This window comes from Pipistrellus hanaki (assembly GCF_964339955.1).
Source record: "Pipistrellus hanaki genome assembly, chromosome: 3".
Taxonomy (NCBI): domain Eukaryota; kingdom Metazoa; phylum Chordata; class Mammalia; order Chiroptera; family Vespertilionidae; genus Pipistrellus; species Pipistrellus hanaki.
In genome coordinates, this window is record NC_140505.1 from 171,571,978 (window position 1) to 171,593,778 (window position 21,801).

The 21,801-nt window shown below is 46.2% G+C and overlaps 1 protein-coding gene across 2 annotated transcripts in view; it reads right to left on the reverse strand.

Annotated features, from left to right (window-relative positions):
- The window catches only part of NTF3 (neurotrophin 3), a 71,046-nt gene extending 50,063 nt beyond the window's left edge, over window positions 1–20,983 (reverse strand). The window contains exon 1 of one of the 2 annotated variants that reach the window (XM_084876188.1): window positions 19,819–19,980. Coding sequence is in view for 1 of the 2 variants with exons in the window: in XM_084876187.1 (XP_084732313.1) it covers window positions 20,739–20,756 (18 nt within the window). In the remaining variant the exon portion in view is untranslated. Of the gene's footprint in view, window positions 1–19,818; window positions 19,981–20,738 lie in introns of those variants that run through there. The other variant, XM_084876187.1, reaches the window with a different exon arrangement.
- Between the last annotated feature and the right edge of the window lie 818 nt (window positions 20,984–21,801).

A 21,801-nucleotide genomic window follows, 5' to 3' on the forward strand; every position in this document is an offset into this window, starting at 1 on the left:
TCTATCTTGAGCTTTTTTTTTTTTTTTTTTTAGCTGGAGATATCTTATTTTATTGGAAATAAGTTCTTGGAGCTGAGGAACCATGCATTTTGTATTCCTGGCCAGCCCAGGACACAATACCTTACCATATCAGGCACTCAGTAGCTAGTTGCTGAATGAGCAGCTTTTTTAGGACCAGAATTTATGCCCATTGAGCAGAGTTCATTTTTTGGATTAGATACATGAAGCACAGCAAACATTCTAGTTTTATTTCTCTTGTGCTCCTAGTAATGATGCATGGAAAGAAGCTCTTTTGGGGCAGGGACTTGGGAACCCGACAAGAATAATTGTGTGTCTTCCTTCTGGGACTATGATTGCTCTTTCTTCATCACAGCTTGCTTTTTCTTACACTCCACCACTTGTCCATCAGCAACTCCTTCCAGCCCTACTTCCAAAACAGGCCCCAAATCCTCCTCATGCTTCCCTAGTGACTACCCGAATCCAAACTACTCTCTTTTGTCCACTGTTTTGGTATTTGATTTGTCTCACTGTCCCCCACAAAACAGGCAGAGGGACCTTTAAAAAATGTGCACCAGGTGACAACATTCCCTAATTTAAACCCTCCTATGGCTCCCATCACACTTGTGTGTATATGTGTGTGTGTGTCGGGGGCGGGGGGCCTCTGGCTTCCCAAAATACTTGGAGAGGGCATGGGAAAATCTTACATTTAAGTCCTTTATCCATTTTGAGTTTATTATTATCACACACTTCAAACCATCACAAAAATAAATTATCTGTGTGTGATCCTACACAATTGAGCCAGCCAGCTTCTCTCACTCTCTAATCCCAGCCACACAAAACTTCCTGCTGGGTCTTGAACATGCCAACCTAAAATACTCTCCCCCAGAGTCTATCACATCACTTTGTTTTATTTTACATCATGGCATTGATCCCCATAGTAGAATTCCATTTATTTATCTATCATATGGCTTGTTTGCTTCTGCATCAATAGATGTCTCTGCCAGAATGTAAGCTCCATGAGGACAGAGGGTTAACTTTTCTTGTTCACAGCTCTATCTATAGCACCTGGAACAGTGCCGAGCACATCACAGGAGCTTACTAAGTATTTCTGGATAGAAGGATCTTTCTGGTGCTGATATAAAAATCACCTGCCAGCAGAGTTCTCCTTAATGTCAATTAATGCCAAAAGAAATTCTTAGAGATCAAAAGCCAAGACTTCATAGCACTAGCCAGTAATCAGTCAGATGCTTTTTAAAAGTTATCTAGATGAATTTCCATGGACCAAAATAAGGCTTTTAAATGCAACCACAACGCTTCCCACAAAGATATATCAATGTTGGAAAGAGTCTTGCCAAATTCTGAAATCCCTTGTGCTGCTATAGGTATGCCTGGAGTTCAGTTTAGCGTAACCAACATTTTTGAACAACATATTAAGTCCTGATGGATATAAATATAATTAGAATATGGCCCTTACCTGCAAAGGGTCTACAGACTCTCGAAGAAGACAGACACAGCACATGCAATGCAATAATAAACCAGAGAAGTTTGGGGCCTTAGGAAAGGCTTCCTGCATGAGAACCTGTAATAGTCAGCCAGGAAAACAAAATCAGGAGACAGGTTCTAAGCTTTGGGAATAACAGGAACAAAGGTACAGTTGTGAGAAACCTCATGGAGACAGAATACTCAGTTATACTAATAAAATGTGAGGTAGGCAGAGTGTGCTGTGGGAGGACTAATAAGTCAAGTTCAAGGAGCCTGATTACACTTGGTGCATTTTTCAAATATACAAGTTTTAGGTGGTATTGGTTGTATCCAATATTTTCTTCCATAAGAGCAAAATTGTTTGTCAACCATAATCCCAGCTAATGTAGAAAATAGAAAACAAAGAGAAGAGTGAAAGGCACATGATGACTTTGAGACATTTGAAAGTTAACTCAAAAATTAGTCTAACAATTCAATAAAAGGCTCCAAGAGGAGGGTAATTTCACTAATGACACTGTATTTCTTACATAAAAGCTTCACTTAAAGAAGGGATGAATGGAAGCTAGACAGGCAGTCACACAACTATACTGAACAGAGGAGATGCAGTGTCAATGGGTATCACAGGAGAGATTTAGCTTGTGCTGAAGACTCTGTTGGACAAGCTGCTTAACAGGTCTGAGTCTCAGTTTCTGCATCTGCAAAATGGGCCAAATTGGTCTGTCTTCTTGAGTTACTATGGGTATTGGGAGTGTACGCATAAAGCACGTAGCACAGTATGATCCCTATGTAGTGATCCCATATGCAAACAAATAAGCCAACAAATCATAAAAAAATTATTACACTAAAGCCCTCCTCCTGGATCACAAACTGCTTATCTAATTGCTGAGGATTTAAGGATCTGAATTCTTGCCATTTTGGATATGCCTAAAGTCGTCATTGTTTAATCTTGCATTCAGCTTGAAAAATGCAAGGAATTAACAGGGCAAAGCTCACACAAATTTGGAACTGTGTGTGTATACTGAGGATCTGCACTTTCTGAACTGAAGGGGCAGAGCCCAGGGGAAGCTTCATAGAGAAAAGACTAAGATCTGTACCTGAGAAAAAAAGCTGAGCAGTGGCCTGCAGGTGGGAAGGCATGTTCCAACTCTAAGGGCCACACAGCATGTGTGAGAATGGTTGGAGGGCTCACCCTTTCAAGCCTCACTAAGCCTTCCTAAACTACATGCACAATTCATTTCATGTTTGTCTATTCTAGGAAAGGCCCTGATTGAATGGCTACCCACAGATAAAGACCAGGTGGATCTGAACATGGCCTGAGACTCAGCAAGAACTAGTCTTGCAGGGATGGATGCATCAACCTGTCCTTTTCCTAACTGGTTGCTCTGTGTAATCTGCTTAGTTATCACCCATATTCATCTGAATTTTGTTGACTGCTTCTCTCCTCTCTGGAGCAAACGCTCCTAAAGAGAGGCTTGGCCCTACAGTTTAGCACAGGGCAGTGAACAGCTCAGAAGAGAATGACCCCTTCAGACTGCCTCTATTGAAGCTCACCTGAGCATCCTCACTTGACCCATAGCTGTTTTCAGTTCTGACGTGATATAGTGATCATTCTAGAGGATAACTCAGGGGTATGGGCTCAGTCTCAGACCTGCACTCTGAACAATACACTTTTGTGGAAAGGTTGAGCCTCTGAAATTATTTATGTTCCACATGACACGGCCCGCTCCCTTGTCTATAGCTAATGAACTGGTGTGAACCTCTGACTTAGGTTGGGCCAATAAGAATCTCTCTCTACAGAATATGGAGCTGGGGCCCTGGGACAGTCAGTTGATAGGCCTAGAAGGAGGGAGAGGAGAGTGGCATACCACGCACAGAGAGCAGAGCCACACGGTCCTGCAGACAGAAAATGACCTCCAGGCTCCTTGGTCTCTCATGAAGCCTGGTTGTAGTTCCTGCTCTTGGATTCCCTGAGATGGAACTGTAGCTGTTTTTACCCCTTGGGGTTAATGATATTCAAAATAATAACATCATGATAGTAATAGTTAACACTTATTGAAACGTGGCCATGTTCCGGACTGAGTTACATACTATGCCTTATTAATCCTTCTAACAATCAATGTCATCCTTTTATACTTAAGGAAACTGACTGAATTGTCAGTCTTCTATGCAAGAAGAGATGGAGATAGTATTTCAAATCAGGCTGATGCTCTCTGTTTAATCACAATAATATACAGATAACAAAACAGTTTTGTCTATCTAAAACAGCCCCTGCTATGGGGCAGGCCCTGTGCTAGCTTTTATCACCATTATCTTCATGGTAGTGATCTGCTTCAATGTTTCACATGACCAAAGCATTCTTCAAAACTTGGAAGAGACACCCATTCCAAGATGGCAAACCAAGTATCCACTACAATCCTCCTTCTCCCACATCAAAACCATATACACAACAAAAATACATTCAACATAGATTTACAGCTGCCTTGGCTTAAAAACAAGACAGGGGACTTTCAGTGTTCAGAAACTGTAAGGAATCCTTAAAACAAGGTAAACATTCAAGGAACCACAAATGACTTAAGAAGTTGAAGCCAAGCCCAGAGGCTACATATAAGGAATCCAGGAGAATCTGCCACAAAAGATAACCTGGAAACAAGAATAACTGACCACCTATATGAGAAAAGCCAGCACCATGAAAAGAAATGGCACCTGAATGGCTTGGCTCAGTGGTTGAGCATAGACCTATGAACCAGGAAGTCACAGTTCGATTCCTGGTCAGGGCACCTCCTGGGTTGTGGGCTCTATCCCCAGTAGGGGATGTCAAGAGACAGCCAATTAATTATCCTCTCTCATCATGATGCTTCTAGCTCTGTGTCCCTCTCCCTTCCTCCCTGAAATCAATAATATATATATATATATATATATATATATATATATATATATATATATATATATATAAAAGAAAAGAAAAGAAAAGAAAAGAAAGAAAAGAAAAGGCAAAATCTACCACAACTCAAATGCAAGGAACCAAAGAGTACTCAGAAATAGATTTGGAATATTTCATGATCACAAAGACACAGAATGAGAATAGAGATGTTTCATGGGGGTTTTCATAATGATAAGACAATCAACCAAAAAGGTAGGGCCAACTGCAGTAGGAAAGGTCCTCTTTGAGATCTGCAACCAGACCATGATGGTGCTGGAAGGGGGGTTCTGTTTTGCAGAGATGGTTATAATTGCAGAAAGAACTCAACAAGAATAAATAGCTGGAGACAAACTCAGTGGCCAGCCTCACAGGGGGCGGCAGGGGAGATAGGGAGTGACACATACAACTTTCCTGCACAACATTTTGACTGCCCTGTGCATGACCACTCTCAAGATTCTGTTCTAAGAGCTACCCCTCACAAATGGCAGTAGCCTGAGCTTATACCCAGATAACATCATCAGAAAAAGGTAAAGGAATATATTGATTCTTTCAAGTCACAGCTGTAACATTTCTTCTCATTTCTATGGGTGCCACCTGATAGCTCCCTCCCAGACCCTCATTGTGGCAGGAGCACCCAGGGGCCTGCAGTGTTAACGAACATGTTCCTGGCCCTGTGCTAAGTGAGCTAGTTTGGAGAAGAGCCATCTCCCAAACAGAGTAATATGCTATTCGCATTGTTTCAACCCATCTGTTTATACCAGTTTAAACCAGTATATATACTTGTAAAGTAACTTACAGCTTGCAAAACATTTCCCTAGATATGAGCTCATCTAAAATGCCACAAGAGGTATGGTAAGTAGTTAGGGTTTGTTATCCCAGTTTACAAAAGAGGGAACTAGGCTCCCAGAGGTTGTGACCATTAGTGATTGACAGAAGTGGAAATAGATCCTGGGTCCTCTTGCTTAAATGTTAGTTCTCAGTTTCCTTCCCTGAAATGAGGTTTACATTCCTTCACCATTAGCTCTAAGGCAGAAATAGCCTGAGGAGCACTATCTCCTTAAACTTCCCTTTGGGATTCTGTATGGGAAGATCACTCTTCACTCCTATTACAGTCAATGTAGCTAATGTCCCTCAATATTATGGTCAACTTTCTATGCAGTTTATGGTCCCTTGTGAGCATGTTTTTTATTAAACTTTGGAAAACAAAATAAATTGCCCAGAGTCTAGATATAAATGCTTCAGCTCATCTCTCACTCCCCTCCTTAAAACATAGTGTTTCTTGATTTAAAAAAAAAAAAAAAAAAAAAAAAAGCCACTGCTAAAGGTGACTGTACTTAGGATCTGGGAGGAGGTGGGAAGAGTAACTGGGAAAGAGGGGTGGGTGGTGGCATACACTTTGCCAAGAATGACTTCAGTGCCATTCACATGATATACAGAGAGAGCAGCGAGAGCCATGTGGGGGTTTTTGCTCCCATTGCTCTTTGCAGGGCTTATCTCTGTCAGTGACATGCAATCCTCTATCAGTGCTTTGTGCAGAAGGAGGCCTGTCCCCATCTCACTGCCCATTGCTGCAGTTGATGGCCGCACCACGGTCCAGCCTCCTCCCTGGAACCACCACCCTCACATCTGGTCAGTGTGGCTTACTCTATTACATTATAGTTCCTGAACTATGCGTAGGCCACTCAGCATTCTGGATGACCCCAAATCCAAAGTGCTTACAGAAGCACACACTCAGCAATAGGTGTGAGACGATCTGGCCCCAGCCTGCCTGACAGCATGCACAGAAATATCTTTTAGTCAATGAGAAACCCAGGAATTGCAATGATTCCACATGGCCCACTTCACAATTCGGGACTATGTGCTTGGAAATGTAACTTTTTCAGACCTTACTAATTTCTCCAGGCCTTGATTTTTAGCTTCCTTCTCTGACATTCCACTCCACAGCCCTAAGCAGGTCCTTTTGGAAGAACTATCCCAAGACTGATGCTTGGGCTGATCCTATAGAACCAAAAGGGAAGAGAGTAGCTCACTTTCCCATTGAGCCACCAGTGCCAGACAGCAGCAGCCTTGGTCCATGGTTAAACCTACAAGAGGGGCTCTGACTGATATGCATATTCCTATGGAAAATGATCATTCAGAGACTGCCAACCATTCTGCATTCTGAATGCATTGTGGAGACCCTGCCCTCCAGCCTGATATAATATCTACCTCTGAGGGCTGGGGGGAGGAGGAGTAGAGACTAATAAACGTATTTGTATTGATGCCTTGGGAATGCTGGTCTGTGTTCCCATCTCTCCCCTGCTCCCCACCATGTACCTGCAATACCCCCTTCAGTAGGTGGGAGTGGGAATGGACAATTCAGAATCTTCTGAGCACCTATGATCAGCCCTCCTGGTCTCCACTTTTGGAGGCAAATGTTGAAAGGGTAAGAGTAAGAGAATTTAGCACAAATGAGCCAAAAACCCTTAACTAAATGAGGAGTTCTAATGAGCACACCCAGCTGGGACAAATGCCAGGGATAAGTAACAAAGGGGAAAGATAGGGCGCAGAGAGCCTGCTGTAAGTGGTTTTCAATGTTGGCTTCACACTGGAATTTACATGGTGTTTTTAAAAATATAGTCACCTCTATCCCAACCCTAGATATTCAGCTTTAATTGGCCAAAGTGAAAAGATTTCAAAGTGCAAGGTGAGATCAGAACAGTAAGAACATGGGAGGGTCTTTGTGGAGCTAAGACCTTTGAGATGACACTAGAGGTTCTCTTTGTCTCCCTTTTCCAAGGGGAGCTTTTATGTTCCCACATCCCACATTGCTGGATGGCATGTCAGGTATCTGTCTGGGTCAATGCCACACTCTCTCTCCTTAAAATACAACCCTGCAAGTAACACTATATAGATCCACTACTGGCAAAAGAAATTCTGTGGAATTTGTAATTTTGGGAGACTTTGAAACTCGTGCGTGTGTGTGTGCGCGCACGCGCGTGTGTGTGTGTGTGTGTGTGTGTACATACATACAACCTATAGGAATCAGCTGATTTCCAGTAATCTGGGTCCCCCTTAGATTCTCCAGAAATCTTAGCATCTGTCCACATTCCACTTTGAGCCTTTGAAAGGGTCTGAAATGCAAGCAGCCCTTTCTGAGCAAGTTACTGTCAGTTTCAGACTTTCTGAGGTTCAACTCCAAAGCCCCTTTCATTTTTTTTAATCCTGAATGAAATCAAATAAGGATGGATATGCAAAAAAGAAAGAAAAAGGTTGTGAGATGCCCCCTACTAACCACCCTAAACTCTCAGCATTCAGAGTTACTATTGTATTTTAGTCCATGTTTCCTACATCTAGAGCTAACAATCAATTTACCTACCTCATCTTCCAAGGCTGGTTTACTATCCCCAGGAGCCATCACTGATCAGAGTAATCAGTGAAAAGACGGGCTTGATGCTCCCCTTCTATATTCCACTCATTTATTCACTTGCTCATTCTTCCATCCATTCAACCAACAGTCATTCTTTCCTTGAACAACTATCTATAATAATAAAAGGGTAATATGCTAATTAGACTGGACATCATTCCAGACTTCCTTCCTGACAAAGCTGGGACCAAAGGGAAGCCAGCTGGGGTCCCAGGTGCCTGCAGGTGGCCCAAGGGAAGTCAGTCTGAGTCCAGGTGCCTGCAGGTGGCCAGAGGAGAGAAGCCCAGGTCCTGGGTACCAGAGGGAAGCCAGTGCTAGCAACCAGGGGAAGGAAGGCCTACTCTTGCACAAATTTTCATGCATCAGGCCTCTAGTATTTACTTAAAAGCCATCTTCCACATTGCAGCCAGAGTGATCCTTTTTCAAACAAAAGCTTGATTGTGCCCTCCCCCATGTCAATTCCAAATCTTCAATAGTTCCCCATCACCCATTGGCTCCTGCCTCCTCTGCACCTCACTGCACACATTATCCCACACCTGTCTCTGTGCACCACATACCTGGATTTCTTTTAGTTCTGTTATCCCTGTTTCCTCACCTCAGGGCCTCTCTCCACCTGCTTCCTCACCTGAAACTCTCTTCTCCCATCTTCTCCTACTTTCACTGATGACTACAAATCACATCACAGGCCATCGGAACACTTCCCAGGTATTTCTTGGGGTTGTTTGGCACCACATCCATTACTTAGAATAGATGGTATCCCTCCACACTGGCTGCTCTTAGAAGAATTTCCTTTTCTGTCTCTAACCCAATCCCTGCTCGTTCGTGTTCTCTCTCTCTCTCTCTCTCTCTCTCTCTCTCTCTCTCTCTCTCTCTCTCTCTCTCTCTCTCTCTCTCTCCTTGGACAAGAGCCCCAGACAGCATTGTGCCACAGGAAAGTTCATTAAAAAACCAAAGTCCTTCACTGACCGCTTAACACATTTTCCCCTCTTAGTTATAAAACAGATTTTTTTCTACTGGCTCTATCCTTGGCTGTGCCTCTGTCAAGTGGTCCTTCAAAGAACTGAGGAGACTTGTGGCAGACAGACAGTAATTTTATACAGCAGCCCCTAAACGAGATGTAAACACTGAAGGGGGGCTGGGGACTGGGAAGATATATTGCCAATTCATACAAGAGCCAAAAGTAAAAGGAAAATGTCAGAGGATTATAGTGACAAGCTGAGGTCTCTCTACCAGTAACCCAAGCCAAACTCAACTTGATTTCCTAGACTTGCTAATAGACCACAATCTAAAAATCTCAAATCTCTCAAATCTCTCTCTCTCTCTCTCTCAAACACACACATACACACACACATACAGAGAGAGAGAGAGAGAGAGAGAGAGAGAGAGAGAGAGAGAGAGAGAGAGAGAAGAATGAGAAATAAGCACACTGAAGATTTCCCTGGTGATCATTTAAGTGGTAAGAGAAAGAAAAAAATATAATATATATGAGTGATTTATGAAACCGTTTTTCCCACTTTATTCCACAACCATCAAAGAGTCTCACGTAGATAAAAAACTCCATAAAAGCAATGAGTGGTAAAACAAATTCTAATATGAAGGAATCTTACACTTGAGCTATGACCAACACTACTGCAGTTTCTTTTGGGGGAGCTATCTTTGACTCGAGTACTATACAGATACGCTTTGGAAGGAAGGTTCAGAGGAGGTGTGGAAAGAAGTAGCCTGGCAGACCCCTCCTGAAGGCACTCACTCCCTTAGATTTGTATAGCACCTGAGATTCCTCTGGGAAAGACTCTCCCACTGTGTGTGTTGGGGGGAAGGGGTAGAATAGCACCATACCTTGAGTGCCCCACCCTGCGTGGGACCCACTGGGTCTCTGGCTTTACTGCTCCTGGACAACCAAGAGCCACCTCTTACTGCGTGCAACTGTGGTACCTAATGCAGGGGCAGTGATGGGAGTACCCGTAGACAACAAGCCCACAGTCCCAATCAGTGGACCTCAGGCCTTCTAGGTCCCAGAACTCCCAGGGCAGAGCCTGTTTTATGACATCAGATGGCTCTAACAGGAGACTCTCACCAAACTCTGGGGTTGCTAAAAACTGCCACAGTGGCCCTGGCTGGTATGGCTAGTTGGCTGTCTATCCTCGTGTACACCAAAAGGTTACTGGTTCAATTTCAGGTCAGAACACATGCCAAGTTAACAGGTTCAATCCCAGGCAGGAGGTGTTTAGGAGGCAGCAGATGGATGTTGTGCTCTCATATCAATGTTTCTCTCTCCCTTTCCCTTCACCTCTCTTTCAAAATCAATTAAAAAAGCTTTTTAAAAATTTGCCCACACTTGACTTTCCCAATCACCCCAGCCTGCAAGAACTCCTTCCTCCAAACTTCCAGAGCCTCTGTGGTCCCTGCCATTTACCAAACATATCCTGCCCCATCCTATTGTTTATTTCTCTGCAAGTCTGTCCTGAGCTCCCAGGTAGAGTACAAGACTCATGAAGGTAGAGCCTTGCCTTCACCTCTTGGTATTCCACATGGGACCTCACACAGTTGTTCAGAAGAGTCAAGGAAGACAGGAGACTCCCTTAAAATAACACTTTTGTTAAGCAGACAAGAAAAACATCTAACAGATGTGTTATGTTTTTTAAAGGCTCCTTTCTAAATTCCAAAGAAATCACTAAATAAGAACCTGATGTCAATTCCATTTCTACTGGTATCTGGACCAATTAAAAACAGGATGTGAAAAAAATGCTGAGGAGCTCACAAAGCAGGAGGGACTCAGAGGACAGAAGTGGACAGTAGATGGCAGTCTGTCCCCATGTCAGAAATAGTCACAGAGACACTATGCATCCAGGCAGCAGAGAGAAGCAATGAGCTTAGGTGCTCAGGCAGATTCACCTTCCTGTCTGTGTAAACTGCAGCCATGAGCAGGGTCCTCCTGAAAATCATACCTCTGAGTGCACACACTTACACATCCGAGCTCCATCACCTGGACAACATCCAACCTACCCAGCTCTCCCCAGAAAAAAACAGGGGGCACATATCACAATGGGCTCTTAGAGACTCGGAGACTTGGTCTGACATTTGGAACTTAATGACAGAAAAACCACTGTCCTGCCAAAGTCAAGACTATTCACAAACCCTTGGACTGCTCCTGACCAAGATTCTCCATCATCATTCACACTAAAAAGCAACGCTCCAACTGAGACCCCTGCAATTGACATTCCATGTTCATGTTGCCCCTTCTTGGATCACACTGATATAAGCCATCTATCTCCTTCACCAAATTCTAGACCCTCAGAAGCAGAGCTGTAGCATCCACCTTGCATCTTCTCTAAAATCTAGCACAGGCCTAAACTTAGCTACCAGCAGAATGCTTACTGAATAATCTTCCAACATATGCTTTTCAAGTGTGTAAACATCAATCACCTTAATTCATATGCAATGACACACAATTCTCCTGTGACCAAGAGCCCAAATTTGCAGAAGAGCTAAGCAGATGAAGACATGGGGTAGAGGGGTCTCCAAAGAGAAAAAGAATAGCCTTTCCTGGTGAGCAGGCTTCATGACCTCAGGCCTGGACTGGCTAAATGGAGACACAGAGAACACGGCTCTGGACCCTTGGCCAGTGCATGTCCTCTCTGAACCCAGACCCTTACCCCTGCACAATCAAAACTCAGTATAACTCACCACGTAGTCATTCCTTGGACTCATTTCTATGGAAGACACTGTTCAAGGTATTGAAGGACACAAGATGAAAAGACCAGATCCCTTCCTTTGCAGAGCTCATATTTTAGTAAGAAGATAGAAATGAGAATAAAACTCAAACTGCTAAGTAGTAGAACATGTGATGGCTGGGGAAGGAGCCCCAGGCTCTCTGAGGAAGGGAGGGAAGTTGCCCAGAGAAGGTAACGGTGAAGGATGATTTCCATATCCTTGGTGGAGATGGAGAAAAGAGCATTCTAAATGCAATGTACACACAGAATGTATCCTCCAACACCATCTCAAATTCAGGAATATACATATATTCCTGCCACTAGAATAGTTTTACAATCAAAGGACATTTCCCTCTACATTTAAGCCATATCCCCTTATGGAGCCATCCATCCAGGTTTTTCTATTAATCCTTTATTCCCAAAATAAATGATGAGGCAGAAAAGACTTTAGGGATCACCAAAGCCAGTAGCCCTTAACTCTCTCACTTAACACACGAGGAAAGTGAAACCTGGTGTGGTTCGGGGACTTCCCCAAATGCATAGTCAGTCTCTGAAAGAGTTAGGGGTGGAATCTGGTCTCCTTGTTCATAGTTCGTGATCTTTCTGATTTAGATTACTGAATTCAGTTACCCACAGACAATTTTATTCCACATAAACCTTTCCCTAGGCTCCAACTTCCAATCCAAAATCTGCCACAAATCTGGCAAGCTTGCTTCTTCAGCACGTTATAAACACACACTCATCCATATGTTCAATAACTTATCTGGCACTACATAACTTAATTTCCTCCTCCTCCTCCCCTGCACATTTCTGCATGGAAGTTCTCCAGGCCAGCAGGAATACCTGGAAATCCCAGGTCTGGGCCACAGTGAGGCTCAGGGACCAGGAGGATCATGGAATAGGTAGGTTGTCACAACTAGCAAAGTCCTTTTGACCTTCTAGTGAATCCAAGCTGCTCCTTTTCCAGAAGAGCAAACAGAGGCCCATGGAGGGGGGATGACTTCGGGTCACATAGCTAGTTTGAGTCCTTTGCAAAGAAAAGTACAGCAAGCTGGGTAACAGGACAGATGGGCTCCTTCCCCATCACAGGACAAACTTGTTGGGAATCAGGTGATTCCCAGAGTGGCATTTTCCTTTCTGAACCCAATGGAAGCAGGGGCATGCCCTGTGAACAATTGGGACTAGGTCTGCTAGACACAGGATGGAAATAATCCCAGACTTCGAACTTGAAACATATCCCCTAAGGGATCATTTGGAACAAGTGGGGGAGGATATTTTTAAATGCCAGGGCCTTAGACCTAGAAACAGAGGGAGTGAGGCAGTAAATTTCAAGGACCTAGTTATCATAAAAACAAAAAAATTCATAATAGAAGGGCTAAGTCACCCTACACATGGAAAGTTGTTTTAAACCAAATTAACACATAGTTTTGGAGTACCTACAACCTCACCAGCATTAGATTAGTGTTGTACATTTATTTGCATATTGCATTCCCTTTAAGCAACACAACAAAGTCATTCTTACTAATTGCCTTGAAGATGAGAATGCGGTAGTCCTGGTGTGGAAATCAGTGGAGGAAGAAAGAACAATAGCCTTCAGTCACAGCCTTCAGAGAGGGCAAAATGCACTCTTAAGCACCCCTCTAGTGGCTCTACCTGTGGTACTACCCAGAGGAGGGCTTGTGGCAGGCAAGTTCCAGAGCTGGAGGACACTTCAACTGCTCTGCTCCAAAGGGTCCAGTTCTTAGCAGCACCCCCTGACCCCAATCTCTCAGCAAAATATAAAATAAAATAAATAAATAAAATCTATATTCACATTGGGTCCAGTATAACAGAAGGGAATTCCCTAGCCTATCCCATTTTCCAAATTCTAAAAAGCATTCATGGCCTCCATTCAGATTTTCTTTTACTTTGATTCTGTGCAACCTTCATTGTAGTACTCAAGAATGCTGAGACCTACCACCTCTTGTGGGTGTGTGGATCAAAACCAGATGTCCAGCTCCAATCTTATAGAGTTTACAAGAAGGCAATTGTGGCTTAAATCAATACCCTGATTCTGGAAGGGCAGATTCCCTTGTCAACAGAAACAGAATGGAGGTGTGTGTGTGTGTGTCTCTGTGTGTGTGTGTGTGGGGGGGGGGGGGGTGTTCAATGGGAGCTAAGACAGATCTGACACACACGCTTGCCAGCAGGTGGCTAGAAAACCTCAACATTTGTCTTGCAAGTGAAAATGAACCCTCCAGTGGAGCAGGCTTCCCTGTGGGGTGATAGACTTTGCAGAGGGCTATCAAACAATTGCCCATCTGGATGACACCACAGAATGCAGAAAACAGAATCTGACGGGCAGGTGATGGACTCGGGATGGCCATAGGCTTCAGGACAGAAAGCCAGCACACCAATACCTAGTTGCATCACTGTAAGCATATCCCTTAACCTCATGTAACCTCAGTCTCCTCATCTGTAAGTGAGATTATTTGGGGCATTGAGATAATGCCATATACTATTTGCAATCATGTCTGAAACTCAGTTAAGGATTCAAATATTAATTGCAATTATCATCATCATCATCAATCATCTTAAAGATGGGTTCTTATCTTAGTCAGAAATACTAACACTAAGAGGCATTCACATGGAAGCTAGATGATTAATTAGCATCAGGCCTACCAGAAAGCCAAGCACAACTTCTTCCATCTCTGTATACACTGTGCAGGCTAAGCCAACTTTGTGAACATTCTTGGCCAAAACAAAACACTATGGCATAACCTTTGCATGACTTTCTGCCTTTGACTCAGCCATTCCCCAAAGTTATAAACAGGAGCTCATTTAGGGTGTGCCAAGATGTACCTCAAGTAAGACCTACTAGCACTGCTTGAGCAGAAGGATAGGGCTACTGTAGAATCCTAGGGTGGTAGAGTTGGAATGGGACTTTGAAATCTTCTAATTCAAGCCCTTCATTTACAGGTAGGTAAATCAAGGGCTGGAGAGAACATCCAGGGTAACACAACAGCTGATTAGTGACGAAGCTCAGTTCTAAACCTGGTCTCCCACTTCCAAGTCAGCAGGTTTTCTGCTGACCTGTGCTGCTTAAGGTCATCTTGGCCTGGCATCGTTTGAGGTCAGCAAGCTACTTACAGCTCTGGCCTTGAATGAGCAAGAACTTTCCTCCTTTCAAAAATCCCTTACTGAATAAAACCATAAAAAATATGGGGCTCAACAAATGTCTTTTCTGAAGGTGCTACTAAAAAGTGAACAACAACAACAACAGACCCCACCTAATTTCACTTCAAAATCTGTTCTCTTCTCCAGCTCAACCAGTTATTGTCAGAGCTTTGTCCTGTGAGGATGTCCAGAGACATAGATAGCCTCTGGTGGCTCACAGTTAAGATCACTTGAAAAAGACCAGGAAACAGCCAATGCATTCTGACCACCATGTACTCTCTAGCTTCTTGATATTCTGGACTAAAAGATTGAGTTATGGAAAACTATGAACAATAATTTAAAAAAATACTTTAGATCTTTGGCCACCTACATGTGCTTTCATATGTTTTAAAGTAAGTCCTCTGAAAGGTTTCCTTTGTCCAACCTTAATCTTAATAGAAATCTGTCCAGGCAAGAATGTAGTACTATGCACACTGGCCTCCTACTTCTTAAAAGCTCATACATCTTCCATCCCCCTATACAAGTGATCTGAAGGAAGTTGTTTCTGACTTTTTCCACAAGCTGGCCCTTCTGTAAGAAGCAATATGATGACAGTTCCATCTGAGCCAGGCACCATCTACCTGCCACCCATACCATTCCCTAGGAAGCATTCATAGGGCCATGCCTGTGCTCAGGTGTCCCCAGCTCATGTACACACATCGCATGTTCTCCTTTCACTCTGCACACGCCTGTCCACACACAAAGTATATCCACAGACTGTATCAGCAGCACCACACTGGGCTTAGGCTTGTCTCCAGTAGATTTGGTCCTTCTCCAAGAAACTCAATTTTAAATAAAACTAAATCTAAAACCCCAGCAACGGCCATTAGTTCAACCCACTGCTAGAAACTGCCTGCCTCGTTAAAGAGTAAAAGAGCAGCTGGTGAGTCTTGAAGTCCATCGGTGGGTTTTAAAGATCTTCAGTGCCGGCCTGTCTCCCCTTCTCTCACTTCAGCCAACATGTGGATTTACATTCCCTTCAGTTGGGATGGGAATAACTATTCAGGAAAAGGTCTGGAGAAGCCTGGAGCAGAAGCTGCCTGCTCAATTAGTTGTCCTGAACGGAAGGGAAGAGAGGAGGCTAAACATCTGATACATCTGGGAGTGGAATTGCAGAGATGGGAAATGTTATGTAATTAGACTCTGCTGGCCTGTCCCGCCTGGGGAATGTGAGACCCATCAGCAGTGACCTCTTCCAATCAACTTAATTGGCCCAATCTCGCCAAGAAAAGCAACAGAATTGGTTTAGTGCCTCATGGAAATAGCTTAGCTCCTGACTATTTATGGCCACTGAACTTAAGGATGGGAGCCTGACTCTGAGCCAGGAGTCGACAGCATGTGCTGACTTCTGGGAGGACTCGGAGGCTTCAGTGGGTTTCCTTGCCCCTCTGCCTCCATTTTTGTCTCTGGGGAGAGTGGCTGTACCAGCTTGCTGCACTGGGTGCACGCCATCCCACATATGTACAGGCTCTTGCCTGCCAAGGACCCACAGTTCAGAGTAAAACAGATCTTCACAGCAACCCAGGATAGATGAGCTTTGCTCCTCTTTTATTCAAGGACGACGGTCATTTTCTCTCTTCTCAAAATCACATTGTGGCCTCGTGGTCTGCTGCACAGCTCATGTTAAAGAACAGAACAATAGCTGCTTCTGATCATTAATAACATTGATTTTTGGACCACCTTTCTTCTGAAAAGTTCAGAGACCTTTTACGAATACAGATTTTTATCAGCTATCACCTAGGTTTGACTTGCCTCCATTTTATGGATGAGTAAACTAAGGCGGTTAAAGAAAGTTCTGCTTACACAGTGGGTGAACAGTAGATCATGCAGAGGGCATTGAGACTATTTTATCAACTTATACTATCAGGGGGAAGGGGTACAAATCCTGTTTTTACAAGTTCACATACATATGGCACCTGTATTCAACTGGACTTCATCTCTGAGTATAGCTTTGTACTCCTAAACACACCAAGCTTTGACTGGGAGAAGAGGCATCACAGGCATTGCCATTTTTGTAAAAGGAGAAACAGAACAGAGGATCAGAGAGATGAGAAAACTTTCCTGAAGCCACACTGCTCCAAAGTGGCAGAGTGGGACTAGAAAGCAGACATTCCCAATGGGGCGTCTTCCACCCCCATCACACCATCTTCAGAAATATCTGCCACCAGATCTTCTTCTGACCAATGGCCAAACCCTACATTAATTCTCTCTCATGTGGATGCATTGCCCCTAAAAATAAACAGAATCTCAAAATGGTACAGCTATAAATTCATGAATTCAGAAATGTCATGAGTCAAATAAAGTCCCCCCAATATGTGCTCTCACACAATTAGGACCTAATGAAGTTCCCTGTCACCTGGTCCAGACAAGCAAGTATGTGCAGCCAAAGTGCACCACTTGCCTTGTCCTGATGCAGCCACCCCAGTAGCTCTCTCAGGGTGTGAACCCAATTACCTTCGTGTTCCCCTCACTTCCCAGAGGCTCCAAAGCCTGCAACTCTTCTATGCCTTTTTTACTTAAGATGCACATCTGAGCATCTTTCCTTAGATACACAGAATTCCTCCAAAAACATATATCCGCTTCCTCACAAGAGCCAGAATCATCTACACTTCTCTATTTTCTTGGCTAGCTTTTTCCCACTTACTTTATTCCACTCCAGACACACACACACACACACACACACACACACACACACACACCAGGTTAGCTTTACCCAGAAAACATCAAGATTAACAAACATTCAACCCTCATCTTCCCTGATCAAGGCTTCCTCCTTCTCCAGCTTCACATATTAGGTTTGTTCCTAGTACACACTTAGAAACTCATCACCCCATTGCATCAGGACCCTCATTCTGTCCTGGATGGAGGCAACCCCACGCGAGCTCCCAGTTACCAGCTCCCACCCACTACAAGAAAAATAACTTGCTTCAGCTCCCTCCCCAACACACAAAACTATACATCATCTTAATCTTTATGACCGCTTTTTACAAAACCACAGATATATTTCAAGTCAGTGTGCCTTTGGCCCTCAAGATCCATAAACATCTCTAGAAACTGAATTATAGTTCTCAAAGAAACCTCAACTAGCATCGAGCTCGCTTCGTTCCTCCTGGCAAAAGTGCAGCAGTCAGCTGAGCTCCAAAACGGAATTTTTCCAGGGCACTGTGCCATGGCCCAGTACCCAGCGATGAGCTGAGCATCCAGTAGTCATTCCATAAACTTTAATTGATAATCAATAACAATTGGTGACAGCAAATTCCTCTATTAGATACGAAATTCATTATACAACACAATACAGCATGCATCTCTGCCACGAGGCATGCCAAATAAATTCTTCCACTCACTCCAATCCTGTGTGTGCATCCTCCCTGATCCCCACAAGGTGCCAACACTCGGGACTTTTCCCCTTAAAATGCACATCCCTCATTCTAAGCCCTCTCCAATTCCCTCCTTTCTTGGGAGCTGGGGAGGGGATGGAAGCAAAAACCAACTTAGCATCCTTCCTGATGAGTCTCTCCATAAGTGTCTGAACCCACACTCTTCTGTCCCTCACATGATCCAGTGCCATCCAGCCAGTTTTCCCAGGGCACACTCATAAAGTTCACATTCTGCTCTTCTCGGATAATCTTCTCCCGCCTCCACACGTACCCCTTCAGTAATCCTCAGGCACCCAACCTTCCTTCCACACACATCCACCTTTCACTCCCACAAACAGCCTAGCCGCCCTCCCACGCCACACCTACTCCATGTGTCTGTGCAGGCATACACATGCCATCTGTCTTCAACACACTGCACCTCTCCTCCTGCTCCGATGCCCTTCCCAGGCACAGATTTCTTCTCATTAGCTACACCTATGTTCCCACCTGCTCTCCTATCCTGCCAGTCAAGCATATGCCCACCTCACAGACTCCTCAGAAACGTCTCCATGGAACATAGGGCAGGTGGAGCTCCTGCTCTCCCCTCCCCCTTCTTCTCCCCCCCTACTCCCCCCCCCCCACTACCACACATACACTCAGGCAGAAACTTTCTAAAAACCTCCTTCTCTAACCAAGCAGAGCACCCAAGTGTCCAGATATAACTTCCACAGGAAAGCAGACCCATCAAACTATCAAATCCTCCACTTCCAGCTACAATACAGTCCTCACCAACCCACTCCCTCCTGCAACACGTTCCCTCCCCCCCCCCCCATATTTCCACTTTCCTTCAACACAATTCACAGAGCCAGTTTTCATTTCCCCCATGCCCAAAGCCAAGTCTCTGTGTTTGAGTCCCAAGCAGAGGCTGCCGGATTTTATCCCCTGAATTCCAGCGCTCAACTTTCTTTGTGCAACATGTCAGGAAGGAATTGGGGGCCAGCCGGCCAGACGGGGCACAGACTGGGGGATTTCTGAGCTTTGTGCAAGCAGAACCTACAGAAAAGTTCCCTCCATGTTACAACTGTCTCCCATCCTGACATTCAGGGTGGGGGATTTAGATGTTTTTCCTGCTCTCTGTTCTGCAGGGTGGGAGAGCGCATCTCTTTATGAAAAAGCAGGCCGGCCGTCCAGCACCTTCTGTAATCCTCTGAGTTGCAAACATCAGATTCCACGACTGACACCCACCCCTCTGAGCCCCCGCCCCCAGCTCTGCACACACATAAACAAGTCCGAGGGCTCTGCAGTTCCGAGCCCAGCGCTCAGCGGCTGCTTCCAGGCAGCTGCCTCCACTCAGACTCTGAACCTGCCGCCCTGCTGCCCTGCCGCCAGAGGTCCAGGCGAGGCGGTCAGGTTCAGGTTCCGTGTTCCCTCCAGCTGAAATCCCTCCCGAACCAGGGATCCATCCCCACGAGTCTGCGAAGGGCTCTCAGCTCCGTGCATTTGAAGCACAAACGAGGAATCCAGCGGCCAAACTCCCCCAAAGAAGCAGCGCACCCACTGGCGCCCGAAAGCATCAAGAAAGCAACAAGCAGAGTCCCCTCCCCCCCTTCACCCCCCCCCCCCCCCAAATTTCATTAGGATTCTTAGTAGAGCTCTGGGATAATGCATCCAGTTGGACCATTGTGGGTATTTTTTTAAGTCCGACCTAGCTCCGGCGATTCCCCACGCCTCCCAACCTTTCCACACCTCCACCTCAATTTCCTAGAGCTGGCTGCGAGAGACGCTCAGGGTTTCCCCTGGGATGCAGGGTCCTCGGCGCCCCCAGCTCCTCCGCCGCCGGGTCCCAGCTGCGCGGCGGGCCACGCGGAGCTCCAACATCTGCTCCGAGACCTGGGGTGGGGTAGCCGCGGGCTGGGCGCCGGCCACGACCTGCCCCGGGTGCAGCGCCCTTTCGGAGAAAAGCTTCCCCCGAAGAAGCAGGGGGACTCTCCAGAGTAGGTAGTCTGGCCGCGTCGGGCAAGGAGTCTCTACTCCCCAAACTGGGAAGCCGCCCTCCAGGTCCGACGCTCGGAGTCTCCTCCTCCCCCAGCCCGCGCCCGGGTCCCGCGAGCGGAGCGTGCGAAGCGCGCGAGGAGCATGGCGCGGGGGGCGTGCCGGGAGTGGCGGCGGCACCTCGACCCCCGCCTGGCCGGGGATCGGTGTGGCACCCCCTTTATTTGTTACAGGATGCCCCGGGAGCCCTCTCTGCAGGAGCACAGGCGTGTGTGTTGGGGAAGGGGTTGGTGGCGGTTCTGCGGAATCCCTCTTCCCTGCCCTTCCGTCGCCCCCATTTCCCCTCGCCTCCGCCCTTCGTTTCCAATCCGCGTCCCTTAAACCTGATCACTTTCCCAGATATCGGACGTCCGAGGGGCGAAAGAGAGGAGGGGAGAGGGAAAGGAGAGAGAGGAAGAGAGAGGAGAGAGTTGTGTGTGCGCTGGGCCCGGGCTGATCCCTGCGCAAACTTCGGGGAAGGCACAAGCCCGGGAAAGCGCGGTAGTTCGTGCGGCTCGATGGGGATGGGGCGGGGTGCGGAGTGAGGTCCCCCGACGCCACTCCACCGTGGAAAACCCCCACTAAAGCCCCCCAAGCCCCAAACCTGCCCACCCAACGTGCCCACCTCCCCTTACCGTGGCAGAAGTAACCATGGCATCCGTGTGACTGTTTCCAGGGACGTCGACATGAAGAGAAAGGTGGACGCAAGCTCGGTCATTCAAAGTTCCCCCCACCCCGCCGCCGCCGCCACTCCCCAGCAGTGGAGGGGTGAAAAGGAGAAAGAAAGGGAAAGGGAGGAAAGGAGTTGCTTCGGGCTCTCTCGCGGGGCCGCGCGCGCGGAGCTGCTCGGTGGAGAGAGGAGCCTTCAACTCTGAGTCCCGCGAACATAATCTGCGCGGTTATAACCAGCCAACCCGGCCAGATGGCTCCGCGCTCAGCGCTTAACCCCTTGCGCGCCGCCGTCCCGCCCTCGCGCCGCCCGGCTGGTCCTGCGCCCCAGCGCCCCTCGACAGGGTCTGGGGCCCGTGGGAGGACCGGGCCATGCCTCCTAGCCCCTCTTAGAGAAAAAAACCCCAAAACTTCTAGAGGAGTAGTCTGCTTCAGTCTCCCCTTGATTTCCCTTTTAGAAACCCAGGGGGGAGGAAACGAAATATTCACCTTTTCACTGCATTTTACATGTGAATGTCTCCAGCCTGTCTTATTTGTGGTTTTTCTTAAACAAGTCTTTTTGCTCTCCCTTTTTTTTTTTCTTTCTTTCTTTCTTTCTTTCTTTCTTTCTTTCTTTCTTTCTTTCTTTCTTTTTCTTTCTTTCTTTTTAAGGTTTTCTTTACTAAGCAGAAGGGCCTTTCTTGCCCCTTCCCTCTGGGCGGCTTGGGTCTAATGTGTAAACTCCTCCTCCAAGCCTAAGACCCTTCCAGCTCCACATCTCTCCCCACCCCCTCTCTAGCCCACCCGTCACTCCTTCCCCACCCCACAACGTGAACACGCCCAAGGACCACGCACCCCCCTCCCCCCCGTGAACCCTCTGCCGCTGGGGACAGTACGCCGGGCTCCTTGCAGGCGGCCAAGGAAGAGCAAGCTAGAGAAGCCCTGGGCGAGAAAGGGTCAGGGGTCTGGGGAACCGAGGGTGCGTTTGTGTGAGGAGGTGCGCGACGTGAAGGGAATGGGGGGGATGGACCGGAGCCTCCCATTTCACCC